General features: G+C 45.2%; 1 protein-coding gene across 2 annotated transcripts in view; it reads left to right on the forward strand.

Moving 5' to 3' along the window:
- The first annotated feature begins 1,556 nt into the window (after window positions 1-1,556).
- The window catches only part of LOC109920125 (ras-related protein R-Ras2-like), a 39,582-nt gene continuing 15,703 nt past the window's right edge, over window positions 1,557-25,435 (forward strand). The window contains exon 1 of one of the 2 annotated variants that reach the window (XM_020520150.2): window positions 1,557-1,786. In XM_020520150.2, the coding sequence (XP_020375739.2) occupies window positions 1,688-1,786 (99 nt within the window). In that variant the 5' untranslated portion in view covers window positions 1,557-1,687. The remainder of the gene's footprint in view (window positions 1,787-25,435) is intronic. The other variant, XM_048617514.1, reaches the window with a different exon arrangement.

A 25,435-nucleotide genomic window follows, 5' to 3' on the forward strand; every position in this document is an offset into this window, starting at 1 on the left:
TCAGTGGAGACAGAGACAGAGTTAACATCTCAAGAAGGGTCACTGAACGGGAAACGTTAACTCTGTTTCTCTCTTCGCAGATTCTGCCTGACCTGCTCTCGTTTTAGTTTCAGATTTATAGCATTTGTTTTATGTCAGTCCCATGTCCCTTTGTGCGCACTTTCTGCAGCTTTTCTCAATTTAAACACTAATGTTGACCCTTCCAAAATGAAAACATTTCTATTTTGCCACAATATAATCCACTTGCCCCCTCACTTAGTCTGTCAATCTCCCTCTCTTTCTGTAAACTCTTTGTCGCTCTCTAGCAAACTTGCCTGGGAACTCGACAGCCTTCTGGACTCAATATTGAGTTCAGCAACTTTAGGGCATGAGCTGTACCATGTCCTTACTCCAACTCCCACACTCCAGGCCTTGTTATTGCATAGTCTGCCCTTACACACAACCCATTGTTAGCCTCTAACAGTCCCCATTAATTCACCCTCCTAGCCAGATCATTATCCACTCCTTTGTCTGTCCAACAGCTCTTCTCTCTCTTTGGGCTCTATCCCCATCTATCATTAAGTCCTTACCCCCACCATGCACCCTATATTCTGCATATAAACTGACATTTTCCTAGCTACAGAAACAGAAATTACTGGAAAAGTTCAGCAGGTCTGGATGTATCTGTGGAGAGAAATCAGAGTTCCTGTTTCGGGTCAAGTGACCCTTCCTCAGAACTAACCTTTCAGAGGAAGGGTCACTGGACCCGAAATGTTAACTCTGATTTCTTTTTCCACAGATGCTGCCAGACCTGCTGAGCTTTTCCAGCAACTTCTGTTTTTGTTCCTGATTTACAGCATCCACAGTTCTTTCGATTTCTCATTTCCTCGCTACCATCAGTTCTGAGAAAGGGTCACTGAACCTGAAATGTTAACTCCACTTTTTCTCTCCACAGATGCTGCCAGAGCTGCTGAGCTTTTCCAGCAATTTCTGTAGGAGCAAATGCCTGCAGATCCTGGAATCTGTACCGAAAACAGAAAACGCTGGAAATCACAGTGGGTCAAGAAGCACCTGGATGAATACATGAATAGGAAGGGAATAGAGGGATACGGATCCTGTAAGTGAAGGCAGTTTTAATATGGAAGGGCAAAATGAGTCAGCACAGGTTTGGAGGGCCGAAGGGCCTGTTCCTGTGCTGTTTGTTCTTTCCATGTGGTGGTGCCGGTGTTAGACTGGAGTCAGAAGTCACAGGACACCAGGTGAACTTGATGAAGGAGCAGCGCTCTGAAAGTTTGTAATTTTTCAAACAAACTTGTTGGACTATAGCCTAGTGTCGTGTGATTTCTGGTATTGTTCTTTGGGTCAGGCAGCGACCGAGGAGAGAGAGCAGGCTGACGTTTCGAGTCTGGATGAGACTTCATCAGAGCATTTCTGTTTTGTTTCTTTGGCTCAGATTCAATTTGGTGCTTTAGGACCCAGGAGGAACATTATAGCTTTGCTACCGAGAAGCTCACCAAATAAGGGAAGTGACTGGGGTTAAAACCCAAGGCGGTGGAGTTAATATTCATAGGCTACGATATACATAGATTAACATCGATTAGTCAGGGGGACGCCGGAATTCGAGGCTGAGGCTAAGCCCTACCCCAGTGTAAGCAGTGGGTTTGCCTGCTTGGTTCCTCATTTCCAGTTCGCTGTCGGAGCCGGCGCGATGAGCAGCAAAGATAGCAGCCCTCAGGAGAAATACAAACTGGTGGTAGTTGGAGGTGGCGGGGTCGGCAAAAGTGCTCTCACTATTCAGTTCATTCAGGTAACTGGGCGCCACGGCAAACGCAGAGAAACAGACAGACAAACAACAGCACAAAAAGTTTGGAGAAACTTTTCAGAAAAGTTTCACATAAGTTCACTCTTTACGCCGGAGGAAACAGACCCGCCCGTGTTTGAATACTCCTGGACAGTAGTGTAATACCTAAATTAACCTTAAAGCAAAACAAGGTCTAGATAATTCAACGTATATTGATCAAGTCGATGATTTCGACTACCTGGGCAGGGGATTTAAATTTTCTCTGAAGGGTTCGCCTCTGGTAGCTGTTGTGAGCAGGGAGGGTTTTTAAAACAGTGAAAAACCCAGTTTTTGTTTTTGTATATCTGACTTTTCTGCCCCTCATTTCGAGGTGAGTTTTGATGTTTTTTTAAATTTAGGATTTGTTCTCTGATTCAGGGGTTGTGAGTGACTTTTTTATTATTTTACCTGTGGTCAGATTGGTTTGTGAAGGAGCAGGAGGATGGCTGAGTGAGGTTAATGGTTTAAATTGTTCCCCCTTTTCTCCTCATTGTGTTTGGCAAGCTGTTTTCCAATTTCTGGATGTCTTGTGCAAACTGTTGTGCTTTCTTTAGAAAAGGTACCTTTGGTAATTTTACTGAAATTGTCGCAGTGACTGATGCTTGATAATTCTGTGCAGATTTGGCTGGGTGGTATTCCATCACATTCTATTTGGCACTTAGTGGCCCAAAGTTGACCAGGCACAGGCCAGAGATGTAAAGATGTCTCTGTGACCTCTTCCCACTTTATAGTTCTACTGCATCCTTCCAATTCTGGTCTCTTGTGGATCCCTGTTTTTGTTTTCATGCAGTTTTGGTCTCCTTATATGAGGAAGGATGTTCTTGTTATAGAGGGAGTGCAGTGAAGATTTACCAAGTTGATTCCTGGGATGGTAAGATTGATGTATAAGGAGAGAGTGAGTCAGTTAGGATTATATTCACAGGAGTTTAGAAGAATGAGGTAGGGGTGTGAATCTCTCAGAAACCTGTAAAATTCCAACAGGACTAGACAGGGTAAAGGCAGGAGGGATATTCACAATGACCAGAGAGTTCAGAAACAGGGGATAAGAGGCAAATGTTTTCGGACTGCGTTGAGGAGAAATGTCTTCGCCCAGACAGTGGTGAGAGCCTGTGCCACAGAAAGCAGTTGAAGTCAAAATCTTGTGTTTTCAAGAAGGAGTGGGTATAGCTCTTGTGGCTAAAGGGATCAAGGAGGAGGGTGGGATTATGGTATTGAGCTCGATGATCAGCCATGATCGTATTGAATGGTGTAGCGGGTTTGAGGGGCTGAATCACCTACTCCTGCCTCCTATTTTCTATGTTTCTGTAATGGTGGTTTTATTTTAAGCCAGGGCTTCCCAAAATAGTAGGGCTTGGGGACTGACAAATGGGGTCATGAGCTAAAATTGTGGTGTTGTGAGCTCATTGAGCGGTAATATGTGCCATGGAGGTCTATCTGAGTTACTGATTCCACTCTCACAGGCCCCCAGTCTTTCCAGGTGGCAACAGTTCTCAAAAATAGGTTTCACGATGGGTAGAGGTTTGGTAAGCACTGATGTGTGCTCTGGAGAGCTCTCCTGCTCAATCTTGCGTGCTCTCTCTCCTTCAAAGCCTACCTGTAGCCTGACTGAGTTTATGGTTACCTGAAGCACAGGAAATCTGAAGCAAAACTAGAGAATGCTGGAGAAACTCAGTGGGTCTGGCAGCATCTGTGGAGAGAGAAGGTCACCAGTTAAGGTCTGGAGCTCAGTGACTCTTCTTCAGAGCTTGTCCTCATCTTTATGAGGCTGGGGGATCAAATTTTGCGTGATAGTCACCCCTTGTCAGGCTTTTCTTTTGCTCAGCTGAAGGCGCTAAGTAAATGCAAGCTGTTGTTGTTGCCTGAGGGGCCGCCGAATCAATTCCAGTTCGACTTCAGCATCTTCGAACCAATACACAAGCTGTCCGCTCTGTGATCCATGGAAGTGAGGGTGAGATTGAAACAACAGGGCAGCCGAAGTGATCTGTGTGACCTCTAGCAACACAGGATGTTGAGCAGCAGTTAAAAGCGAGAACGGGGCAAGTTTTTGACGTTTTTTTTTCTGGGTTGGTTGGGGGGTCCCAGGGACGTGAAGTTCTCCCCCTCCCCCTTGTTTTCATCTTTCTGAAGATGTGATTACCCTGAGTCAAGTTGCAGCAAAGCTTTTGCAAACTGTAGAATCGTTCGAAGGTAATGGTCTCCACCCGACCAGGTCCTTGCCTCATTTTCACAACCGCTGCACATTTCCTGTTTTTCTGCGTTGCTTTTTTCTTAAAAAAAAAAGTATATATTTTAAATGATAATGTGTGTACACACAGTCGGGTCAGGTTGGCTGCGACCCTTGACCTATTCAGGATCTGGGCCTGGATCCCGTTTATGGTTGGTAGAATTCCAGGGACTGGGTTTGGAGGTTAGGCTTGGGTGGGGATTCGCTGCCAGTGAGTAAACAAGGCTCCCCTGCACCTAGCTCAGGAGACAGAGCAGACGATAACTGATTGTCTCTGTCTCTGTCTGGTGTAACAAGTTGCTTGGCAAATGGTCGTGCTGCAGAATCCACCCAGCAGTGCAAGTGCAGGCTGTCTCATTTCCAGACTGATATTAACAGACTGAGCACTTTTAATCTCTCCAGCTCTGGCCATGAAAGTCTGGGGATAATAAGAAGACCAGTTACGGGAGCATATGTTTGAAGTGATTATCTGAAAATGGTGATAGTAGGATTTGGTGCTGTTCCCTCCCACTCCCCCCTCCCCCTTCCCTTTTTCCACCTCCCCCCCCTCCCTTTTCCCTCTCTCCCCCCCTCCCTTTCCCCTCTCCTCCCCCCCCCCCTTCCTTCTGCCTAGTCAGAGATGCCCTCATCCCATGAATGATTAAAGAAAAGGGTTAATTTGTATCAAATCTGCTTCATTTCTCAGCCCCTGGTTCACAGACTGACATTGGCTTCTGGATTGAACGCATTCTTAAACTTTCAACTTGTGAAATCCATTCATGGGCTTGAGCCTCTGTTTCTTCGTGATCTCTTCCAGTTTGACAACCCTCTTGAGATCTTGGGCAGCATGGTGGCTCAGTGGTTAGCACTGCTGCTTCACAGCACCAGGGACCCAGGTTCAATTCCAGCCTTGGGGAACTGTCTGTGTGGAGTTTGCACATTCTTCCTGTGTCTGCGTGGGGTTTCCTCTGGGTGCTCCAGTTTCTTCCCACAGTCCAAAGATGTGTAGTTTAGGGTGGATTGGTCACGGGAAATGCAGGGCTACAGTAATAGGATGGGATGCTGTTGGGAGGGTTGGTGCAGACTCATTGGGCCAAATGGCCTATTTCCACACTGTAGAGACTCTATGGTCTCTGTGCCCTATTGATTTTGCATCTCTTTGTTCCCAAATTTTAATGAGCTGACCACTTGCCTTTTGTTGCCTTGGTCCTAAGCTCTGGAATTACTTCCATTAATCCTTCCGTCCCGCTCACACTCTCCTTAGAACCTATGTCTTTTGTTTGCCTGTCCTAATACTGCCTCCTGTGGCTCATTGTTGGCTTTCATCTAATAATCGCTCCTTTGCAGTATTCATTATCCATTTATGATTAAACAAAATATCTTTGTTAGTTGCGAGAGGCAGGTTACTGGTGTCAGCGATGTTGAGTTGGTCGTTTGCGAGTTGTTTCTTCATTGGCGGTGCCTCTGGGTTGGCGATGACTTTCTTCCCTCCAGGGGGGATATGGTTTCTGGGGTCGTTGAACCATCTAATCCTGGGGGAGCAGACTCTGCCCCATGTGGGGGCAAATGGTGTGTGAGGAGGTGGGTGAGACTCTCTGGATATTGCAGGTTCTTCTGTTGTTTGCATTCGCCCTCACCGTGCTCCACTAGACGCATAAAGTACCTTTGCGGATGTTTCTTCTCCAGTTTGCGTGTTCCAGGGGTAAGCCATTATCCCCATTTCAGTGAGGATGTTGTATTTGTTGAGGGAGATTTCCAGAGTGTCATTGTAGCATTTCCTGTGCCCTCCTAGTGATCCTGTTTGCAAGTGTGAGGTAGTTGAAGTGTGACGAGGGTCATTTTTTTTGTGGGAAACCCTGATAATTTACCCAGGAATTTCTATTCAACATGTCGTCGTGGCTGACCTGACTACTGCACTCATTTTTCAGTCTCCCCAAATGAGTTGCTTGTTCAGTCCTCTCTCTCTCTCTCAAACCTGAACAGCGAAGGATTAAAAACAAAAACAGAAATTGCTTGAAAAGCTCAGCAGGTCTGGCAGCATCTGTGGAGAAAGAAACATTTAACTTTTCCAGTCTGGTATGGCTTTTCTTCATGTCTCCTGACTCGGTTGTGTAGAAGAGTCATACCAGACTCAACGTGAAGTCTATTTTCTCTCTCTCCACAGAAACTGCCAGACCTGTTGAGTTTCTGCAGCACTTTCTCTGTTTATTGCAGATTTCCAGCAGCTGCAGTATTTTGCTTTTACCAAAATGTTTCAGCTGTTCTTTGTCTGGTCCATGGCGGATCTTCTTTCGTTCTTTATTCCATGTTTACTGTACCTCAGTTCCAGGATCCTTTGTCACAGTGGTATCGCCCTGCCTCTGAGCTGGAAGGTCTAGTTTTCAAATCCCACCTGTCCAAGACACATGCCATAACACATCCGAATAGGTTAATTATGACTATCTACGCCTGTCTGTGCTTCACTTATTGTGTGAGGACTGTGTGGTGGGGTATAATATGGCTTTGTTCAGTTGTAAAACTATCTATCTATCTCTGCTACTGCCCTTGAGTCTCACTGCTTTCGTACAGGCTGTCATAGAGTGATAGAGATGACCAGCATGGAAACAGACCCTTCGCTCCAACTCGTCCATGCTGACCTGATACCCTGAACTAATCTAGTCCCATTTGCCTGCATTTGGCCCATATCCCTCTAAACTCTTCCTATTCACACACCCTCCAGATGCCTTTTAAATGTTGTAATTGTACCAGCCTCCACCACTTCCTCTGGCAGCTCATTCCATACACGCACCACCCTCTGAGTGAAAAAGTTCCTTCTCCGGTGCATTTTAAATTTTTCCCCTCTCGCCTTAAACCTATGCTCTCTAGTTTTGGACTCCCCTACCCTGGGGAAAAGACCTTGTCTATTTACCTTATCCATGCCCCTCATGATTTTATAAACCTCTATAAGGTCACCCCTCAGTCTCCGATGCTCCAGGGGAAAAATAGCCCAGGCCTCTCCCTACAGCTCAAACCCTCCAACCCTGGAAACATCCTTGTAAACCTTTTCTAACCCTATCAAGTTTCACAACATCCTCCCTATAGCAGGGAGACCAGAATTTGCATTTCCGTAGCACCCCTTCCCACCCTGGGAGATTCCAGAATGGTTCACTGCCAATGGTGAGCGCACTATTTGCTTGTAATGTAGGAAACCCAGCAGCCAGATTGTGGGCACAGGACGCTTCCACAGGCAACTAACAGGATAATTTTTTTCTGAAGAAGGGTCTAGACCCGAAACGTCAGCTTTCCTGCTCCTCTGATGCTGCCTGGCCTGCTGTGTTCATCTAGCTCCACACCTTGTTATATCTCTCACTTTTAATGATGTAGGGTTCTTTCAAGATGGTGGTTGTGGGAGATGTTGTGCTTCTTCACTAGGCAGATGCAGTCAGGGCTTAAATCCCTGTCTTTATGCAGTACTGCCTCCATACTGGCACTGGGTGTATCGACCTGCATTTTGCGGTCCAGTCTGGGATTGGGGACTTGAACTCTGAGTCGGAGGTCAGACTGCTGTTCGCAGAGCCATGCTTGACCTTGTTCTTGGCTGGACAGCCAGTGTGTGTGTGTGATAGGTTCCAGAAGCGGCCAATGTGGGATTGAGAGTCCTGATGTCTTGGCTTGGGAAGACTAAGGTCAACTTAGGCCAGACGTTGAGTCTGGACTTGTGGCTCACTGTCTGGCGTTATTTCACCCCCTACTGTTTGCTAACAGGAACAGAGCGACGCTAATCTGAAGCGTGCCGATGGCCTACCTTGAGGGCCGTTGCCTTGGACACTAGTAAACAATAATCCAGCGATTGACAGGAAATGAGAACATTGCGTGTGCTGGGTTTTAGAACTTGAATTGAGTTCATAAAGTATGGAAATAATTCTTTTTAATCATGATGAACAAACCTGGCCGTTCAGTAATGCTGTTTTTATTACGAGAAGGGAAACCTGCTGGTTCTGAGCCCTCTATCTGACTCAGTCCCACAACTTCCTGATTGATCTCTAGCTCAACTATTGGGCAGTTGGGAGCCCATCAGTCGCTCAAATTGGATCAAGCCTTTGGTTCAAGATGAATGTTTCTCCGGGCAGTCAGGAACGGGTGAATAATGCCAGCCATGCCACTGATGCCTACATCCTGAGAATTAATCGGGGTGGGGGAGGGGCTGCGATGGGGGATATCCCAGTGGCTGGAGATGTCACCTTGGATTGACCTGACACTTTGCCCTCTGATTTCCTTTTTTTTTGTTTTAAATGCATTTTTAACTTGGGATCTTGCTGACCTTTTTGTTCTCCGTGACTGAAGGTACAACTGTAGCTGATAGTTACAATGCCTCGGCAAATGTTGCTTGTTCAAACCGGTTTTATAGCCCTTTTTGTGGCCCTGCTCCACCAGAAAACGAGTTCAATGCTCATTTCCCTCGATACCTAATTGGGCCTGTAACTCAGTGTTATCCTCCTATATTTGCAGCTGTCCATACTTCAGACCCACTGAGTGTATCAGCCTGTAAAGGTGTGCACAATGATGGCAGAATTGGGCTATTTCCTGTATTTTGAGAATGATTCCCTTTTTGTTTCCTCGTTGAGGAGGTGGGTGGGAGTATGTAAGATCAGCAGAATTCTCCCAGTTGGGAGGTTGTGATGACTTCCGACTGAGCTGTTTATCTCTCTCTCACTGTCGGCCTGTGATGAGCTTAAATTTCAGGCGTATGATGGAAACAAATACAGTAGTTACAGCCAGTGTGGAGACTTGAAACGCTGGTGGCCAAAGTTTCTCAGTCACTCGCCCTCTCATCTCTGCCCCCTTGCACTCTCACTCACCTCTTTTCGCCAAATTGAAGTGTTGGATAGTGATGATGGAGTCAGGTGTCTGTCTGTGTATCTGTTTGTTTAGAAATCCACTACTGCCCTTGGGGATATTAATGACTGAGATTCCTGACTGTTAAGCTTCTGTTTACTGAATGTGGGAATTCTCTTTCTCTCTCTACCGCCTCTCTCTCTCTCTCTCTCTCTCTCTCTCTCTCGCTGTGAGATCCCCCCTCATTTCCTCAAGGGAGGGAGACCCCCCTGTACTGAGTAGGATCGGGATGGGGGTTTTTGCTGTCCAGCTTTTGGACATTTATTGAGGTGGAAAGAGGCTACTCAGCTCATCCGGCCTCTACTGGCTCGTTATATGTGCATCGTTAGCCAGTGCCAATTTCCAGCTTTTCTCCCCAATACATTGGCACATTATTTTGAATCCAAGTAGTCATCTGATGCCTTCTTGAATGCCTCAACTGAACCTGCCTCCCCCATGTTTCCAGGCAGTGTAATCCAGACCCTAATTAATTGCCGAGTGAGAACACTTTTCCTCGCTCCACTGTTGCTTCTTTTGCAGGTCACTATATAATTGTATGCTCTCTGGTACTAGTTCCTTAAGAGCCCAAGGTTTAGGAACTGTCTATGCTCCAGAGTGCTGAGAATCAAAGTTGATAAGTTGTGCTGTAGTGAGGATACAGAATTGTAGAAACTCCAGAGTGTGGAAGCAGGCCATTTGGCCCATCGAGTTCACACCAAGCCTGCAAATAAGGGTCCCACCCAGACTCATAGCACTACCTATAACTCTGCAGTTCCCATCACTAACCCACCCTAACCTGCACGTCTTTGGACTGTGGGAGGAAACCAGAGCACCCGGAGGAAACCCACACAGACACAGGGAGAATGTGCAAACTCCACACAGACAGTCGTCCAAGGATGGAATCAAACCCCGAGTCCCTGGCACTGTGAGGCAGCAGTGCTACCCACTGAGCCACTGTGCCGTGCCATGGCAGTATGTCTGTTATTTAGGATCAATCTTAAGGGAAACTCTAATATTGAAGATGTTTGCAAGATAACTGTCCAATTTCTCTGTCTCTCTCACTATGCCCTGTTTGTGAATGGGTGTTATTTCTTCCCAGTGTCATGAACCACGTGTGTGAAAGGGGCAATAGTAATCTCAAATGCGGGCCTTTTTCTAATATTTATTTCCGAAAACCTGGACATTTATGGGTGTTGCGCTTTGCTGTGTGTTTATGAATTGTGGTGTGAAAACCATTATTTGGAACACTGGGCTGAAGACTTTGGGATTGATTCATATATCCAGAATCTCTCTATGTCAACTCTTGCGTGAGAGATTTTAGGAGCAGTTGGGCCTAAATGCATTAGATAACACAGTGGAGCTGGATGGAACACAGCAGGTCAAGCAGCATCAGAGGAGCAGGAAAGCTGACGTTTCGGGTCAACTGAAGAAGGGTCCTGACCCAAAACATCAACTTTCCTGCTCCTCTGCTGCCTGGCCTGCTGTGTTCCATCCAGCTCCACACTGTTATCTCTGGCTCCAGCATCTGCAGTTCTTGCTATCTCTGGGCCTAAATAATTGAGTACTTCTAAGAACGAGAAGTTTACTCTGTGAAGTATAAGATTTTGAGTGGGGATTGACAGACCGTTGGTGTCCCTCCTAGTTGAGGGATCCAGAGCTCGGGACACAATTTCAAAGTGAGGAGTCTCCCATTACAAATGGCTTTGAGGAGGAGTTCCTTTTTGAAGGGTCATTAATTTTCTACCCTTGACAGCAGTGGAGACAAAATCATTTGAATTTATTGAGCTCGACAAATTTTTGATTCATGAACGAGCCAAGGGATACAGGGGTCTTAGGCAGGAAAATGAAGTAAAGTCTGTATTTGGATTGGCGATAATGGCATTCAATGATAGAACAGATTGAGCTGCTGCATGGCTTCCTCCTCTTATTTCGTATGCTTATGTTAGGGTTGTGGTTAATTAAAGGCATGTGGAGTTCTGGTGTGAATAAGCTTTGACTCATTAGAGGTTAAGAAGGTGTCTAGCACGCTTGCCTTCATTGCTCAGATGTTTTGACTATAGCAGTTGGGACGTCATGTTGACATTTTACAGGACATTGGTGAGGTCTCTTCTGAGTACTGTGTGCAGTTCTGGTGACCCTGTTATAGGAAGGATATTATTGAACTGGAGAGGGTTCAGAAGAGATTTACCAGGACGTAGCCGGGAATGGAGGGTTTGAGTTATAAGGAGAGGCTGGATAGGCTGGGACTTTTTCACTGGAACATAGGTGGTTGAAAGGTGACATTATAGAGGTTTATAAAATGAGGGGTATAGATAAGGTGAACGGCAAGTGCCTTTTCATTAGGAAGGGGGAATTTCAAAGCTGGTGGCATATTTTTAGGGTGAGAGGAGAAAGGTTTTTAGAAAAGACATGAGGGGCAATTTTTTTTACACAGTGGTTTGTGTGTGGAATGAATTTAGATTATAGATCATAGAATCCCTACAGTGTGGAAACGGGCTCTTCGGCCCAACAAGTCCACACTGCCTCTCAGAGCATCCCACCCAGACCCACCTGATCTACACATCCCTGGATGCTATGGGGCAATTTAGCATGGCCGATCCACACTAACCTGCACACCTTTGGTCTGTGGGAGGAAACCGGAGCACCCGGAGGAAACCCACGCAGACATGGGGAGAACGTGCAAACTCCCCACAGGCAGTCGTCCGAGGGTGGAATCGAACCCAGGTCCCTGGCGCTGTGAGGCAGCAGTGCTAACCACTGAGCCACCGTGCCGCCCTAAACTTCCTGAAGAAGTGGTGGATGTGGGTGCAGTTACAATGTTTGAAAGACATTTTTTGATAAATTTATGAATAGGAAAGGTTTGGAGGGATATGGGCCAAGTGCAGGCAGGTGGGACTAGCTTAGTTTGGGAACATGGTCAGCGTGGACTGATTGGACCGAAGGGTCTGCTACTGTGCTGTCTGACTCTATGAAGCACTTGCACCTAAGTTGGAAGATGACAGTTTCGAACCCCAGTCCAGACAGACCAGTCGTTTATTGTAGTCACTCCACAGACAGTGAGAGGCATCGATACTGCAAGCATTATTTGAGCTTTTAGGTTTAGGGGCAAGCTACTGGGGAGTGTGATGCCCCTTTCATTAGAATCTTCAGTGCAGTTTCTCTACAATGTTTTTCCTCCTTTTTTAAAAATATTTATCCAATGCCTATTTGAATGCTGAGGTTGAATTTGTAAGCTCAAGCAGGTCCTAAACATCCATTTACATAAAATTGCATTTCCTCGTTTGTATTTTCCTGGTTCTTTTTTTTAAAGTCCGTACTTTCTGGTCATTGAACCTTCAGTTATTGGAAACTTTTATTTACTGTGTAATGAGGGCCAGGTATTTACACTGAAAACAAAAAAATTGTTGGAAATCGCAACGGGTCAGGCAACATCCATGGAGACAGAACAAGCCAACGTTTTGAGTCTTTATCAGAGTAGAGCGGAGTCATGCGGACTTGAAACGTTGGCTTGTTCTGTCTCCACGGATGTTGCCTGACCCGCTGTGATTTCTAGCAATTTTATTTTTGTTTTCAATACAGATTCCAGCATCTGTGGTAATTTACTCTTTATGCCAGGTTTTTACAATGGGTTGAATGGCATTTGGTTTTGAATAATGTCAACAGGGTTCAATTACATTTCCAGCTGAGGTAGACTTGGGGCTGCCCCTTCACCAAGCCCCCCGACAGCCCGAAGGCAATGGCAGAACCATCAGTGAGAGAAAAAACTGCCCCAAAAATGAGCCGGGGATGAAACATCAGCCAAAGATTCAAGAACCCCCTCCAAACAGAGCACACAGTGACCTGCCTGGTCCTTGGTGAATTTGAATACAGGATTTGTGGCGTTTATTGGTAAAGGAATAGAGTGCAAAAAGAGAGGTGTTGCTGCAACTCTGCAAGGCATTTGTGAGACCACACCTGGGGTATTGCATAACAGTTTTGGTTCCCTTACTTGAGGAAGGATATAATTGCATAGGAGGCAGTTTGGAAAATGTTCATTCAGGTTAGTTCCAGAGGTGAATGGCTTATCTTGTGAGAAGAGATTGAGCAGTTTAGGCCTATACTTACTAAATGTTAGAAGAATGAGAGGAGACTTAATTTAGGTCTATAAGATGCTAAAGGAGAGTGACAAAGTAGACGTAGAGAGGATGTTTCCTCATGTTGAGCAATCTGGAATGAGACGTCACAATTTTAGGGTAAGGGGTAGCAGATTTACAACAGATGAGGAAGAACTACTTCTCTCAAAGGGTCGTTAGAGGGGGTACAGAGGAGATTCACACGGTTGATTCCTGAGTTGAGAGGGTTGGATTATGAGGAGAGACTGAGTAGGCTGGGATTATACTCATTGGAATTCGGAAGAATGAGGGGAGATCTTATAGAAACATATAAGATCATGAAGGGAATAGATAAGGTGGAGGCAGGGAGGTTGTTTCCACTTGCAGGTGAAACTAGGACTAGAGGGCATAGCCTCAAAATAAAGGGAAGCAGATGTAGGACTGAGGTCAGGAGGAACTTCTTCACCCAAGGGGTTGTGAATCTGTGGAATTCCCTGCCCAGTGAAGCGGTTGAAGCTACCTCACCGAATGTTTTTAAGGCAAGGCTAGATAAATTTTTGAACAGTAAAGGAATTGAGGGTTATGGTGAGTGGGCGGGTAAGTGGAGCTGAGTCTCAAAAAGATCAGCCATGATCTTATTAAATGGCGGGGCAGGCTTGAGGGGCCGAATGGCCTACACCTGCTACTAGTTCTTATGTTCCTATGTTTGGAATTCACTATCCCATAGTGTGGTGGATGCTGGGACAATGAATACATTTTAAGGAGCCAATAGATTTTAATTAGTAATGGGTTGAAGGGTTATGGAGAGCGGGCAGGAAAATGGAGTTGAGGCCGAGCTGATCGTATTAAAGGGCGGGGGAGCAGGCCCGATGGGCTGAATGGCTTGCTCCTCCTTGTTCTTGCCTGACACATCTCCCTTTCAGTGTTTCGTTGGCAGCTTTTCCACTGGACATACTTAACTGTAATCGCTACCACTTGGATCTATTTTCACCTGTAATCTATGCAGAGTTTTTATGTTGCTCCTCTTGGGACCAGGCAGTCTTTAATTCTTTGAGATGCGGAACATATGTTTCGATTTTTTTAAAAAAAAGAGTGAAAGAGCTCTGGGTCAGCAGTTAGTGTCTTGTGTTGCTCACTCTGGAGATATGAGTGGGTCCACGTATTATCACTGTTCCCCCCCAACCCCGCCACCCCAGTTAATCCAGTGGATGAAGGTTCTCAACCCACCTTGACTAGAAGGCACGTATCATTGTTTGTCACTTTTTATAGAGTCACGGAAATGTACAGCATGGAAACAGACCCTTCCGTCCAACTTGTCCATGCCGACCAGATATCCTAAATTAATCTAGTCCCATTTGCCAGCATTTGGCCCATATCCCTCTAAACCCTTACTATTCACATACCCATCCAGATGCCTTTTAAATGTTGTAATTGTACCAGCCTCCACCACTTCCTCTGGCAGCTCGTTCCATACATGCATCACCCTCTACGTGGAAAAAGTCCCGTTCGTATCTTTCCCTTCTCTAGGTTCTTTGCAGGTGCCTTTTGTGTGCAAATTCTTGATTTTTATTCCCCCCCCATTTTCACTTAGAGATTTCAGCGAATCTAACATTCCCTGATTGTAGAGCAAATGGAATGTTGTAGTTTTAATAAGTATAGGCCAATCCCCCACAAATGCCTCAATGAGCACCTGAAGAAAAAAACAGTACAGGAGGAGGCCATTTGGCCTTTTACCTATGCTGGACCATCGGGAAAGCTGTTTTGAAATAGTATCCACTTCCTCTTTTAAAATGTTTATCTAATTACCTTTTGAAAGTTGCAAATTAGTCTCTGTCCAATGTCCTTTCAGGTAGTGTATTGCTGTTTAATTTATGTATTTCTAATCTTTGATAGTTTAGTTGAAAGAAGAGCTTTCCATTTCTGTTGCCCTGAGTCAGCTTAGTTAGATAACTCCATCTTGGCCTTGTAGTACAGTAAGAAGTCTTGCAGTGGTTGCATTGGGTTTTGGTGAGACTACTCAAGGGACTGGGTACAGTTTTGCTCTCCTTATCTAAAGTAGAAGACATTTACATTGGAGGCTGTGCAGCAAAGGTTCACTAGATTAAGCCATTCAGCCCATCAGCTCTGCTATGCCATTGAATAAGATATGACTGTTCTGATAATCCTCAACTCCACTTTCCTGCCTTTTCCCCATAACTGTCAATTCTCTTATTCATTAAAAGTCTATCTGAGCCTTGAATATACTTAACAATCCAGGCTCAACAGCAGTAGAGAATTCCACAGATTCACTACCCTCAGATGAAATTCCTTCTTATCTCTGTCTGAACTGGGTAACCCCTTACTCTGAGATTACACCCTCTGGTCCTGGGTTCTCCCACAACCTCTGCATCTACCCTGTCCAATCCCCTTAGAATCTTGTATGTTTTAAAAAGGACACCTCTTATTCTTCTAAACTCCGATGAGTACAAACCCACCCTCTTATCATAACATGTAGTGAATCTTCCCTGGACTACCTCCAATACCAGTTTTTTTTTCCTCCTTCATTAACAGGGTGAGGGCATCGCTGGCTAATCAGCATTTATTGCCCAACCCTAATTGTCCAGAGAGCAGTTAAGAGTCAACCACATTGTTGTGGGTCTAGAGCCATATGTAGGCCAGACCGGGTAAGGATGGCAGTTTCCTTCCCTAAAGGACATTAGTGAACCAGATGGGCTTTTCCTGACAATCAACAGTGGATACATGGTCATCGTTAGACTCTTAATTCCAGATTTTTATTGAATTCAAGCCCATCATCTGCCATGATGGGATTTGAACCTGGAACTTTAGTTGGGTCTCTGGATTAAACATCCAGTGATAATACCACTAGGCCATCACCTCCCCATCAAATATTTTTTGGATAAGGGGACCGAACTTGGTCTCAATATTCTAGGTGTGATCTAACAAGTGGTCTTGTACTTTTAGCAAGGCCTGCCTATTGTTATACTTTGAAGTGGCATGCTAACATTTTGTGAATCGTGCATGAGGATTTCCAAGTCCCTCTTCTGTAGCTTTCTGCAGTCTTTCTCTATTTAAAGGATATTCAACTCCCCTATTCTTCCTATAAAAGTACATAACCTCATGTTTTCCCACATTATATTTTACTTGTCAAGGTTTTGCCTAGTCACCTAACCTGTCTATATCCCTCTGTAGACTCCTGGTGTCATCATGGCACTTTGTTTCCCACCTATTTTTGCGAACCTGAAGATAGTGTATACACTTCACTCATCCAAGCCATGGATATATATTGTAAATAATTGTGACCCCAGCACTGATCCCTGTGGGACTCCAATAGTTACAGGTTGCCGTCCTGAAATAGCTTCTCTTTAACCCCAACCCTCCACCTCCATTAGTTAGCCTGATCCTCTATCCATGCTTATGTACGACCTGTAGTGAGAATGTGAGGGTTATCCTGCAATGAGATGTTGAGTTTCATGAGACTGTACTGTCTGGAATTCCGAAGAGTGAGAATTGATCCCAGTGAAACATGCAAGATTCTCAAGGGGGTTGGCCAAGGTACGTGCAATTGTAATCAATCCCGAACATGGGGCACAGTATCTGGAAAAAAGTGCCAATAGTTTTGGGATATGATGAGAAATTTCTTCATTCCGACGGGTGTAAATCTTTTAGATTCCCTACGCCAGAGGTTTTTAACATTCTCCTTTTGCTAAGTGTATTGAAGGCTGAGATTAATGACATTTTGGGCTGTTAAAGGGGTCAACAGAAATGGGGAATGTGGCTCATTGTATTGTGCAGTGAACCAGGTTCAGGGTGTTGTATAACCTACTGCTGCTCCTTTTAACGTCCTGTTTAACATTGAAACGTTTATGGAATTGTCATTCCTATCCCCCACCCCAATCCTTATCCCACTGCACAAAATCAAAGTTGCTGGAAAAGCTCAGCAGGTCTGGCAGCATCTTTCTTCTTGCCCCTTATCCCACTGGCCTGTCTTCTAAAGAAAAAAAAACTTGCATTTCTACTGCACTTCTCAAGACTTCGAGTCATCCCAAACTGCTTTACCAATGGACTTGCTGTTTTCAATGTATTTTGTAATTGACCTGCTCAGCGATGCAATTACACACTTCTGGCATTGGTGGGACTTAAACCTGGGCATCCTGGCTCAGAGGTAGGGGCACTGCTGCCACACAGTTGGCTGGATGTCTGGGTTGTAATGCCAACAGCGTGGGCTCAATTCCTGCCCCTAGCTGAGGTTATCATGTAGGACTCTCCTTCTCAACCTCTCCCCTCGCAGTTTAAACACCCCACCTGTCTCTGTCTCGCTTTCTGTCTCGCTCTCTCTGTAAAGAGAGAGCAGCCCTATGGTCTGGTAAGACTATGCCAACTTGACACTGAACACAAGAGGCCCTACAAAAGTGCTTATTTGGCTGTGATGTAATCGCTAAACAGTTTGTATTCAGTAAGCTCGCACAAACCATGTGATAATGACTAAGCCCTTTACTAAATGTGACATTGTATTGGTCAGGACTAAAGGGAGAGCTCTGCTTCCTTTCCTCACAATAGCACTGTAGGATTATTTTTTTTGAACAATTTAATGCCACATGGAAAACCTTTAGAGTTTGTGAAACTTGGTGCTGACATTCTGTGTGCGAGCGTTCTGTTGTTGCTGCTTGTACTGATTATAGGTCTGTTGCGGTGGGATTCGGACTGAGGGGAAATGTTTTCACCCAGAGAGTGGGGATCCTGCGGAATTCACTGCCACAGAAACATCGCTTCCAAGAAGGAGGTAGTTCTTAGGGCTAAAGAGATCAAAGGGTATGGAGAGAGAGCAGGAATGGGATACAGAGTTGGATGAATATATTGAATGGTGGAGCAGGCTTGAAGGGCTGAATGGCCTACTGCTGCTCCTATTTTCTATGTATTTATGTGATCTGAAATGTATTCAATTATTTCAAGTGACTTGTTCGGTTGTGGCTTAACTTGATCTTCTAAATAACATAAGATGCTCCTGGCGCTCACTCAGGGATATTCCACATTGCATAACTGCAAAGTAATTCCAATAATTTTTGGCCATTCAGCCTGACTAGTCTATCTTGCTGTTTCCACTCCATACCAAGGCTTCTCCCATCCTAGTTCGCCCTCTACCTATCGGCATATCCTTTGAGCCACTCTGCTTTGTGTGTAGACCCTAGACAATTGCATCAATTATGCCAGAGAGCAGTGCGTCTGTTCTTTGGATAAAGAACTTCCCACTGGATTCACTGTTGGATTTATTAGTGACTGTCCAATATTGGAGTCACAGGTAGATGGGTTAGTGAAGAAGGCGTTTGGTACGCTTGCCTTTATTGGTCAGTGCGTTGAGTAAAGGTGTTGAGAGGTCATGTTGCAGCTGTACAGTACATTGGTACAGCCACTTTTGCAATACTGAGTACAGTTCTGGTCTCCCTGCTATAGGAAAGATGTTGTTAAACTTGAAAGGGTTCAGAAAAAGATGTTGCCAGTGTTGGAGGGTTTGAGCTATAGGGAGAGGCTGAATAGGCTGGGGCTATTTTCCCTGGAGGGTCAGAGGCAGAGGGGCGACCTTAGAGAGGTCATGAGGGGCATGGATAGGGTGAATACCCAAGGTCTTTTACCCAGGATGGTGGAGTCTCAAACTAGAGGGCATAGGTTTAAGGCAAGAGGGGAAAGATTTAAAAGGGACCTGAGGGGCAACTTTTTTCACGCAGAAGGTGATGTGTGTATGGAATGAGCTGCCAGAGGAAGTAGTGGAGGTTGGTACAATTACAACATTTAAAAGACATCTGGATGGGTACATGAATAAGAAGGGTTTAGAGGGATATGGGCCAAATGCTAGCAAATGGGACTAGATTAATCTAGGATATCTGGTCGGCATGGACGAGTTGGACCGAAGGGTCTGTTTTGTGCCGTAATCTCTATGACTCTGTTGACGGCTCCCAGTTTGATCCAACGACAAACTTGTTTCTCAAGTCCAGCAGCTCATTTGTATGTATATATGTATGTATGTGTGATGAGTGAAGGACAGTCTGTAAGGGTGCACTGTTTGTCTATATTATAGCTGATGGCTACAACAAAACGTACTTAGAGATAGTAAGAACTGCAGATGCTGGAGTCAGAGATAACAGTGTGGAGCTGGATGAGCCATGAAAGGATCAGCCATGATCTTATTGAATGGCGGAGCAGGCTCAAAGGGCCAGACGGCCTACTCCTGCTCCTAGTTCTTGTGTTCTTGTGAACACAGCAGGCCAGGCAGCATCAGAGGAACAGGAAAGCTGACATTTTGGGTCGGGACCTTCTGAAATTTTTGGAGAAGGGTTCCGACCCGAAACGTCAGCTTTCCTGTTCCTCTTCCTGCTGTGTTGCTCCAGCTCCACACTGTGTTATCTCATTTCCCATACTTTCCCTTTCTCCTTCTCTGGTTGGGGACATCACTGAGATCCCAAGATCCTTGAGGATATAGTGGAGTCTTTCTGGTAGTTAGTTTCTTGCAAGACTACATCAGAAGGCTGTTGTGTTCCACTTGCATTGTACTTGAATCTAGTTCTCTTGCCATTCAATCGTAGAATGATGTGGTGTAGAAGGAGGCCATTTGGCCCATCGTCCTGTGCCTGCTGATCAATCCCACAATCTACTTTCTCCATTGTCCAGTAACATCATTTTCCCCTTCCACGTGGATTGAGGGCAGCATGGGAAAATTGCATTAAGGGGACGATAAGCAATGATCTAGAATGGTGGAGTAGGCTCAAGGGACTGAATGGCCTTTTCCTGTTTCTAATTAGTTATCTGTTTTGTTTTTGGTAAACATGGGCCTAGACAAGGCAAGGATGGCAGTTTACTTTCCCTGGAAAGGGCATTAATGAACCAGTTGGATCTTTACAATAATTTTAGGGCTTAATAAGCAATTTTATTGATACCCAGGTCTTTATTTCCAATTTTTTTGTTTTTGTTGTAAAGTCAGATGATCGTGGTGGGATTTGAGCTCAGTCTCTGAATTCGCCATCCTGTAGGCATTGTGCCCTCACGTGAGACAAGTTGGGCCAAGGCATTGAGTGCTGAGTGCTGGGTGCTGCATTTGTCTTTCTGCAAGGTGTCCTGGACCCTCCCTCACCCAGTCTCCTGTTAACCTCAGGTGGTATAATTGACACCTAGCATGGTTTTGGTCCTCCAACAAGCTGATGGTTTTTGGGTGACACAAGATGATGAGTACCTTTTGGCTAAAGTCAAGCTGTGTCTGATTTTTAAAGACGTTAGGAGGTGTGTGTGTAGTCCTTTTTACTTCTGCAGCGCGTTGGGTTACCTTTGTAGTGGGGTAAATAAAGTTGTGTTGTGTTTTGAAAGGTTCAATCCCTTGAGAAGCTCCTCTTGACAAATCCTTTTAGCCAAAGTTCTGTTGGCGACAGAGCTTATGATGCCATTGAGCGACACGTCAGAAACCTCTTTAGGACAAACCTGAATATAAGAAATAGGCCATTCGGCCCCTTGAGCCTGCTCTGCTATTCAATAAGATCTGATTTTTGCTGTGACACTGTTTTCCCCGTCTATCCTCCACAATCTGCGCATGTCTTCTCAATCAACAGTCTAACATGACATTGAATATATTCAATGACCCAGCCTGCGCCCATCATTCAGGGAGAAATTCTGAAAACACTTGGTCCTCGGAAGGAATTCTTTCTGAGCGGTCTTATATTGAAGACCTCACTGCTTATTTTTAAACTCTGCTGATTTCTAGATTTTCACTAGAAGAGAAAATGCACCCTCTCAGCATCAGCCCTGTCAATGCCCATCCAATTGTAACATTTCAGTAAGATCGCCTCTCACTCTTCTAAAACCCCAAAGAGTTTAGGCCCAATCTGCTCAATGTTTTCTCATGAGATGACCTGCACAAGGGCTTTGTCAGTGCTGCCATGAATCCTTTGAGTCTGTCCTAATACCCCATGGAGTATGGATACATTGGTCAGTTGATAATGTCCTTCATTTGAATGTGACCCCATAGCATGGGGATGAAGAACTCAGTGGATAATGATTAGAGGTGAGATTACCAAGTCTCTCTGATTTCCCCTGGAATTTGAGATCCCAGGCACACGATGAAACTTTAAGAAAGATCAAGGGTAACATTGCATTTCACTTAGCTGTTTCTTAATTTTAATAAGTTGTAAACACAGGCAGTCCCCCTGTTGTGAACTGGTTCCATGTGGAGTTGGTTGATACAGAAATTATTTACGAGGATGTTGCCAGGATTGGAGGGTTTGAGCTACAGGGAGAGGCTGAATAGGCTGGGGCTATTTTCCCTGGAGCGTGAGAGGCTGAGGAGTGACCTTATAGAGATTTATAAAATCATGAGGGGCATGAATAGGGTGAATAACCAAGGTCTTTTCCCCAGGGTAGAGGAGTCTAAAACTAGAGGGCATAGGTTTAAGGTGAGAGGGGAAAGATTTAAAAGGGAAAAGATTTGAAAGGGGCAACTCTTTCACGCAGAGGGTGGTGCGTGTATGGAATGAGCTGCCAGAGGAAGTGGTGGAGGCTGGTACAATTGCAACATTTAAAATTGATAATTGAATTGAATCATTCATTGTCACATGTTTTCAATGTAAAAAATACAGTAAAAAGTGTGTAGCTTCGCCATGCATACATGGCACCATTCATATGAATAGGAAGGGTTTAGAGGGATATGGGCCAAATGCTGGCAAATGGGACTAGATTAATTTAGAATATCTGGTCGGCATGGACAAGTTGGACCGAAGGGTCTGTTTCTATGCTGTACAGCTCTGACTTTATGTTGATGTGGATGCAAGTCAGAACACAATGCAGGACAATGAAAAGGAACAAAGACAGAAATTACTGGGCAAAGCTTTTGTTTGTGTTTTTGTTTATGCTTTTGATTTTCAGCTTCTGCAGTCCTTGGTGTTTCTTTTTGTACAACGTACAGGAGCTGTTTATTAGCGCACCAGCCGTTTGTATGTCAGGTCTTTAAAATTACACCTCTGTATGGGATCACATTCATGACTAGGTAGTCTTCCTAAATCGGGGATCTCCTGTATATTAGAAATAGAATAAACAGACTGTTTGACTGACATCATCCAGTTGATGTTGGGACCAAATCTCAATGTGTATTTGAGTGGGACTGCAGTGTGGGGTTGGGGGCACATATTGGGCAGATTCCCCGCCCCCTGCCACTCCAACGCTTCCTGCACCTTGTGTGGGAGGTCCAGAAGGAATGGAGGAGGGCGATCAGATTGAAATGTATAAAATTTGAACAGGGCTGGACAGACTAGATGCTGGGGCGAGGTGGGGGAGGGGTGTGCAGCCAGCAGACCCAGATCTCAGGATACGGGGTAGACCATAAGGACTGAGATGGGGGAGTATTTCTTCACTCAGAGGGTAGTGAACCTGTGGAGTTCCTTTTCCCCCAAAAGAGTCTGGAGGCCAGGCCACTGAATATGTCGAGAATGAGAATGGTAAATGTTTAGATTTTAAAGGCATGAGATTATGGCATTGAAATTGAGTATGATCATGGCTAATGCTCTATGATGGAACAAGCTCGAAGGGCCAATTGGCCTACTCCTGTTCTATTTCTATGTCAGGCTAATTCCAGAGTGGTGGTCAAATACAGGGTAAGGATGATTATATTTTGTGTCGTTTGTCACATTGTGGTTGGACTATGAATAGGAACTGATTTTAATTCCTGACCATTTCTATTTCATTTCCACTTCCTGACAGGTTCCACCCTGTCCGAATGGTTCCCTGCAAAAGCTCATGCCCAGTATGTACACGAAAGAATGCACTTTCATTTCTGTAGCATCTTTTCCATCCTTGGGCCCTCCCATAATGCCTTGCAGCCAATGATATACTTTTGCAGTGAGGTCACTGCCTTGTTGCAAGGAAAGGCAGCAGGAAATTTGTACACAGCAAGCTCCCACAGAAAGTGAAGAGGGGAATTGAGAGGTGTGGCGGTGTCTTGAGGCACAAAGATTGGCTCAGGGCCACTGGGCATTATTTTGAATCATACTGTAGGGACGCTTGTCTGAGGTGGGTGGGCAGGGGGCTATGTTTAACACCTTGTTTGACAGTCTGCTGCTCTGATATACCGTGTCAGCCTGGGTGATGGAGAGGGACTTCAGAACCCAGAATCCACCTCGGGGAAGGTGATAGCTCAGTGGTATTATCACACTCTATATTAAATCAGAGACCCAGTAATGCCCTGGGGACCCGGGTTTGAATCCTGCGATTTACTGAATTCAATAAAAAAGAAACTGGAGTTTATTGGGCAGACACCCGTGCTCCTGCTCCTCCTGTACCTTGTGTGGGATTCATGGGAAGGGGGATCTGATTGAAATATATAAAATTCAAACAGGGCTGGACAGATGTTGCTGGGCCGATGCTTTCCCCCTGGGTGGGGGAGTCTGGAACCAGGGGACACAGTCAGTCTAATGATTGACTCTGTTATCAATTGTCAGAAAAATCCATCTGGTTCACAAAAATCCTTTAGGGAAGGAAACTGCCACCCTTGCCTGGTCTGGCCTACGTGTGACTCCAGACCCAGACCCACACCAATGCGGGGTTGACCCTTAACTGCGCAATTAGGGATGGGTGACAAATGCTGGCACAGCCCAGTGATGCCCTCATCCTGGGAATGAATACAAAGAAACAGAAATTGAGCGTGTTGCCCAAGGAATGGTGATGTTTCGTAGCATTGCTCTGTTACTGACTGTGTGTATTTTAGCTTTCTGTTCTTTACTGTGCCTTGCCTAAGAAAGGCCCTGTAGGCAGAGACTGTGGGCCTGTTTGGAAGGACTCTGTAGTCTAACCTGTTGGGACTTGCTACGTGATAGAGGCAGGAAAAGGTGCTTCTCTCTAAACTCCCCACCCTGTCCTGTTGTGAAACAATCTGTGTCAGTGTGTACTGGTGCCAACCGTAAACCTCAAATCGGTAGCAACCAAAGAATCCAACAGGAAACCGAACCTCTGACTCGTAGCAAACAGATGTTTTTGTTAAATAAGTTGTTTCTCCTCCTTGGTAGGAAAGTTGCAGCTATCCTTTCTTTTTAAGTCCCATTCACCAGTCACTGTGGTGCTCAATAAGTTACGTTGGCTCCTGTTCCAGTAAATCTTCCGATTCTTAAATTCTGCAGACCGATATGATGAAAGTTTTCAAGGAGGTGTTCAATCGAACCCTCAGGGTTAGATGTATCAAATGGTGTGGGGAGAAAGTGGGTACAGGGTGGGCCAGGCAATAGCCTATTGGTATTATCGCTGGGCTGTTAATCCAGAGACCCTGGTTCGAATCCCACCACAGCAGGTGGTGGAATTTGAATTCAATAAATATTTGGAATTAAAAATCTAATGATGACCATGAATCCATTGTCAATTGTCAGAAAAACCCATCTGGTTCACTAATGTCCTTTTGGGGAAGGAAACTGCCGTCCTTACCTGCCTCCATGTGACTCCAGACCCACAGCAATGTGACTGACTCTGAATGCTGGCCTAGCCAGCAACACCCACATCCTGTTAATGAATAAAATAAAATTGGATGATCAGCCCTCAAATGATTCTGAGGAAGGGTCACCAGACCCAAAACTCAACTGTTTTTTTTTCTTCACAGATGCTGCCAGACCTGCTGAGCTTTTCCAGCAACTTCTGGTTTTGTCCTTGAATGGTGGAACAGGTTCAGTGGGCTGAATGGTCCTTTTCCTGCTCTTGTTTTCTATGTTTTGAGGTTGCACTCTCATGTTCAGGTTTTTCTTTGGCCTTCTGAACCATTTCCGGCCCTACAAATACCCAAGATTGCTAAACCTCTGAATCACACTCCTTGTGTATCTTCCACTTTCTTCATGGTCCCACTGTGACCCCACCGAGCCTCAGCCTGGGACTTCCATTCTTCGAATTCTCACCAACTTTCCCTTTTTAAGAAGGGCATCACAGTGGGTCAGTGTTTAATGCTGCTGCCTCACAGCGGGAGGGACCTGGGCTCGATTCCATCCTTGGGTGACTGTCTGTATGGAGTTTGTATATTCTCCCTATGTCTGCGTAAGTTTCTTCCAGGTGCTAGGGTTTCCTCCCACAGTCCAAAGTTGTGCAGGTTAGGTGGATTGGCTGTGGGAAATACAGGGTTACAGGGATAGAATAGAGGGTTAGGTCTGGGTGGGATGCTTTTCAGAGGGGCGGTGTGGACCCACTGGGCCAAATGGCCTGCTTCCACACTGCAGATTCTATAGCTCTAACGTGCTGTTTGCAACTACCTCTTTGAACAAGTAGTTATCTCTTCTCCTTTAGCTCGGTTGTCAGATATTGTTAGATTAATGTCCTGTTATGAAATGCCGCAAGCCCTTTTATTGTCGGGCACAATATAAATACAAGTTGTTTGTCACAATAATTGGAATCTTTTCTATGCGGTAAGTTATCTGATAGAGGAGCTTGCGTTTGTATAGTGCCTTATGCAACCTCTTGAGCTTCACAGAT

Source organism: Rhincodon typus, chromosome 37, assembly GCF_021869965.1.
Source record: "Rhincodon typus isolate 14 chromosome 37, sRhiTyp1.1, whole genome shotgun sequence".
Taxonomy (NCBI): Eukaryota; Metazoa; Chordata; class Chondrichthyes; order Orectolobiformes; family Rhincodontidae; genus Rhincodon; species Rhincodon typus.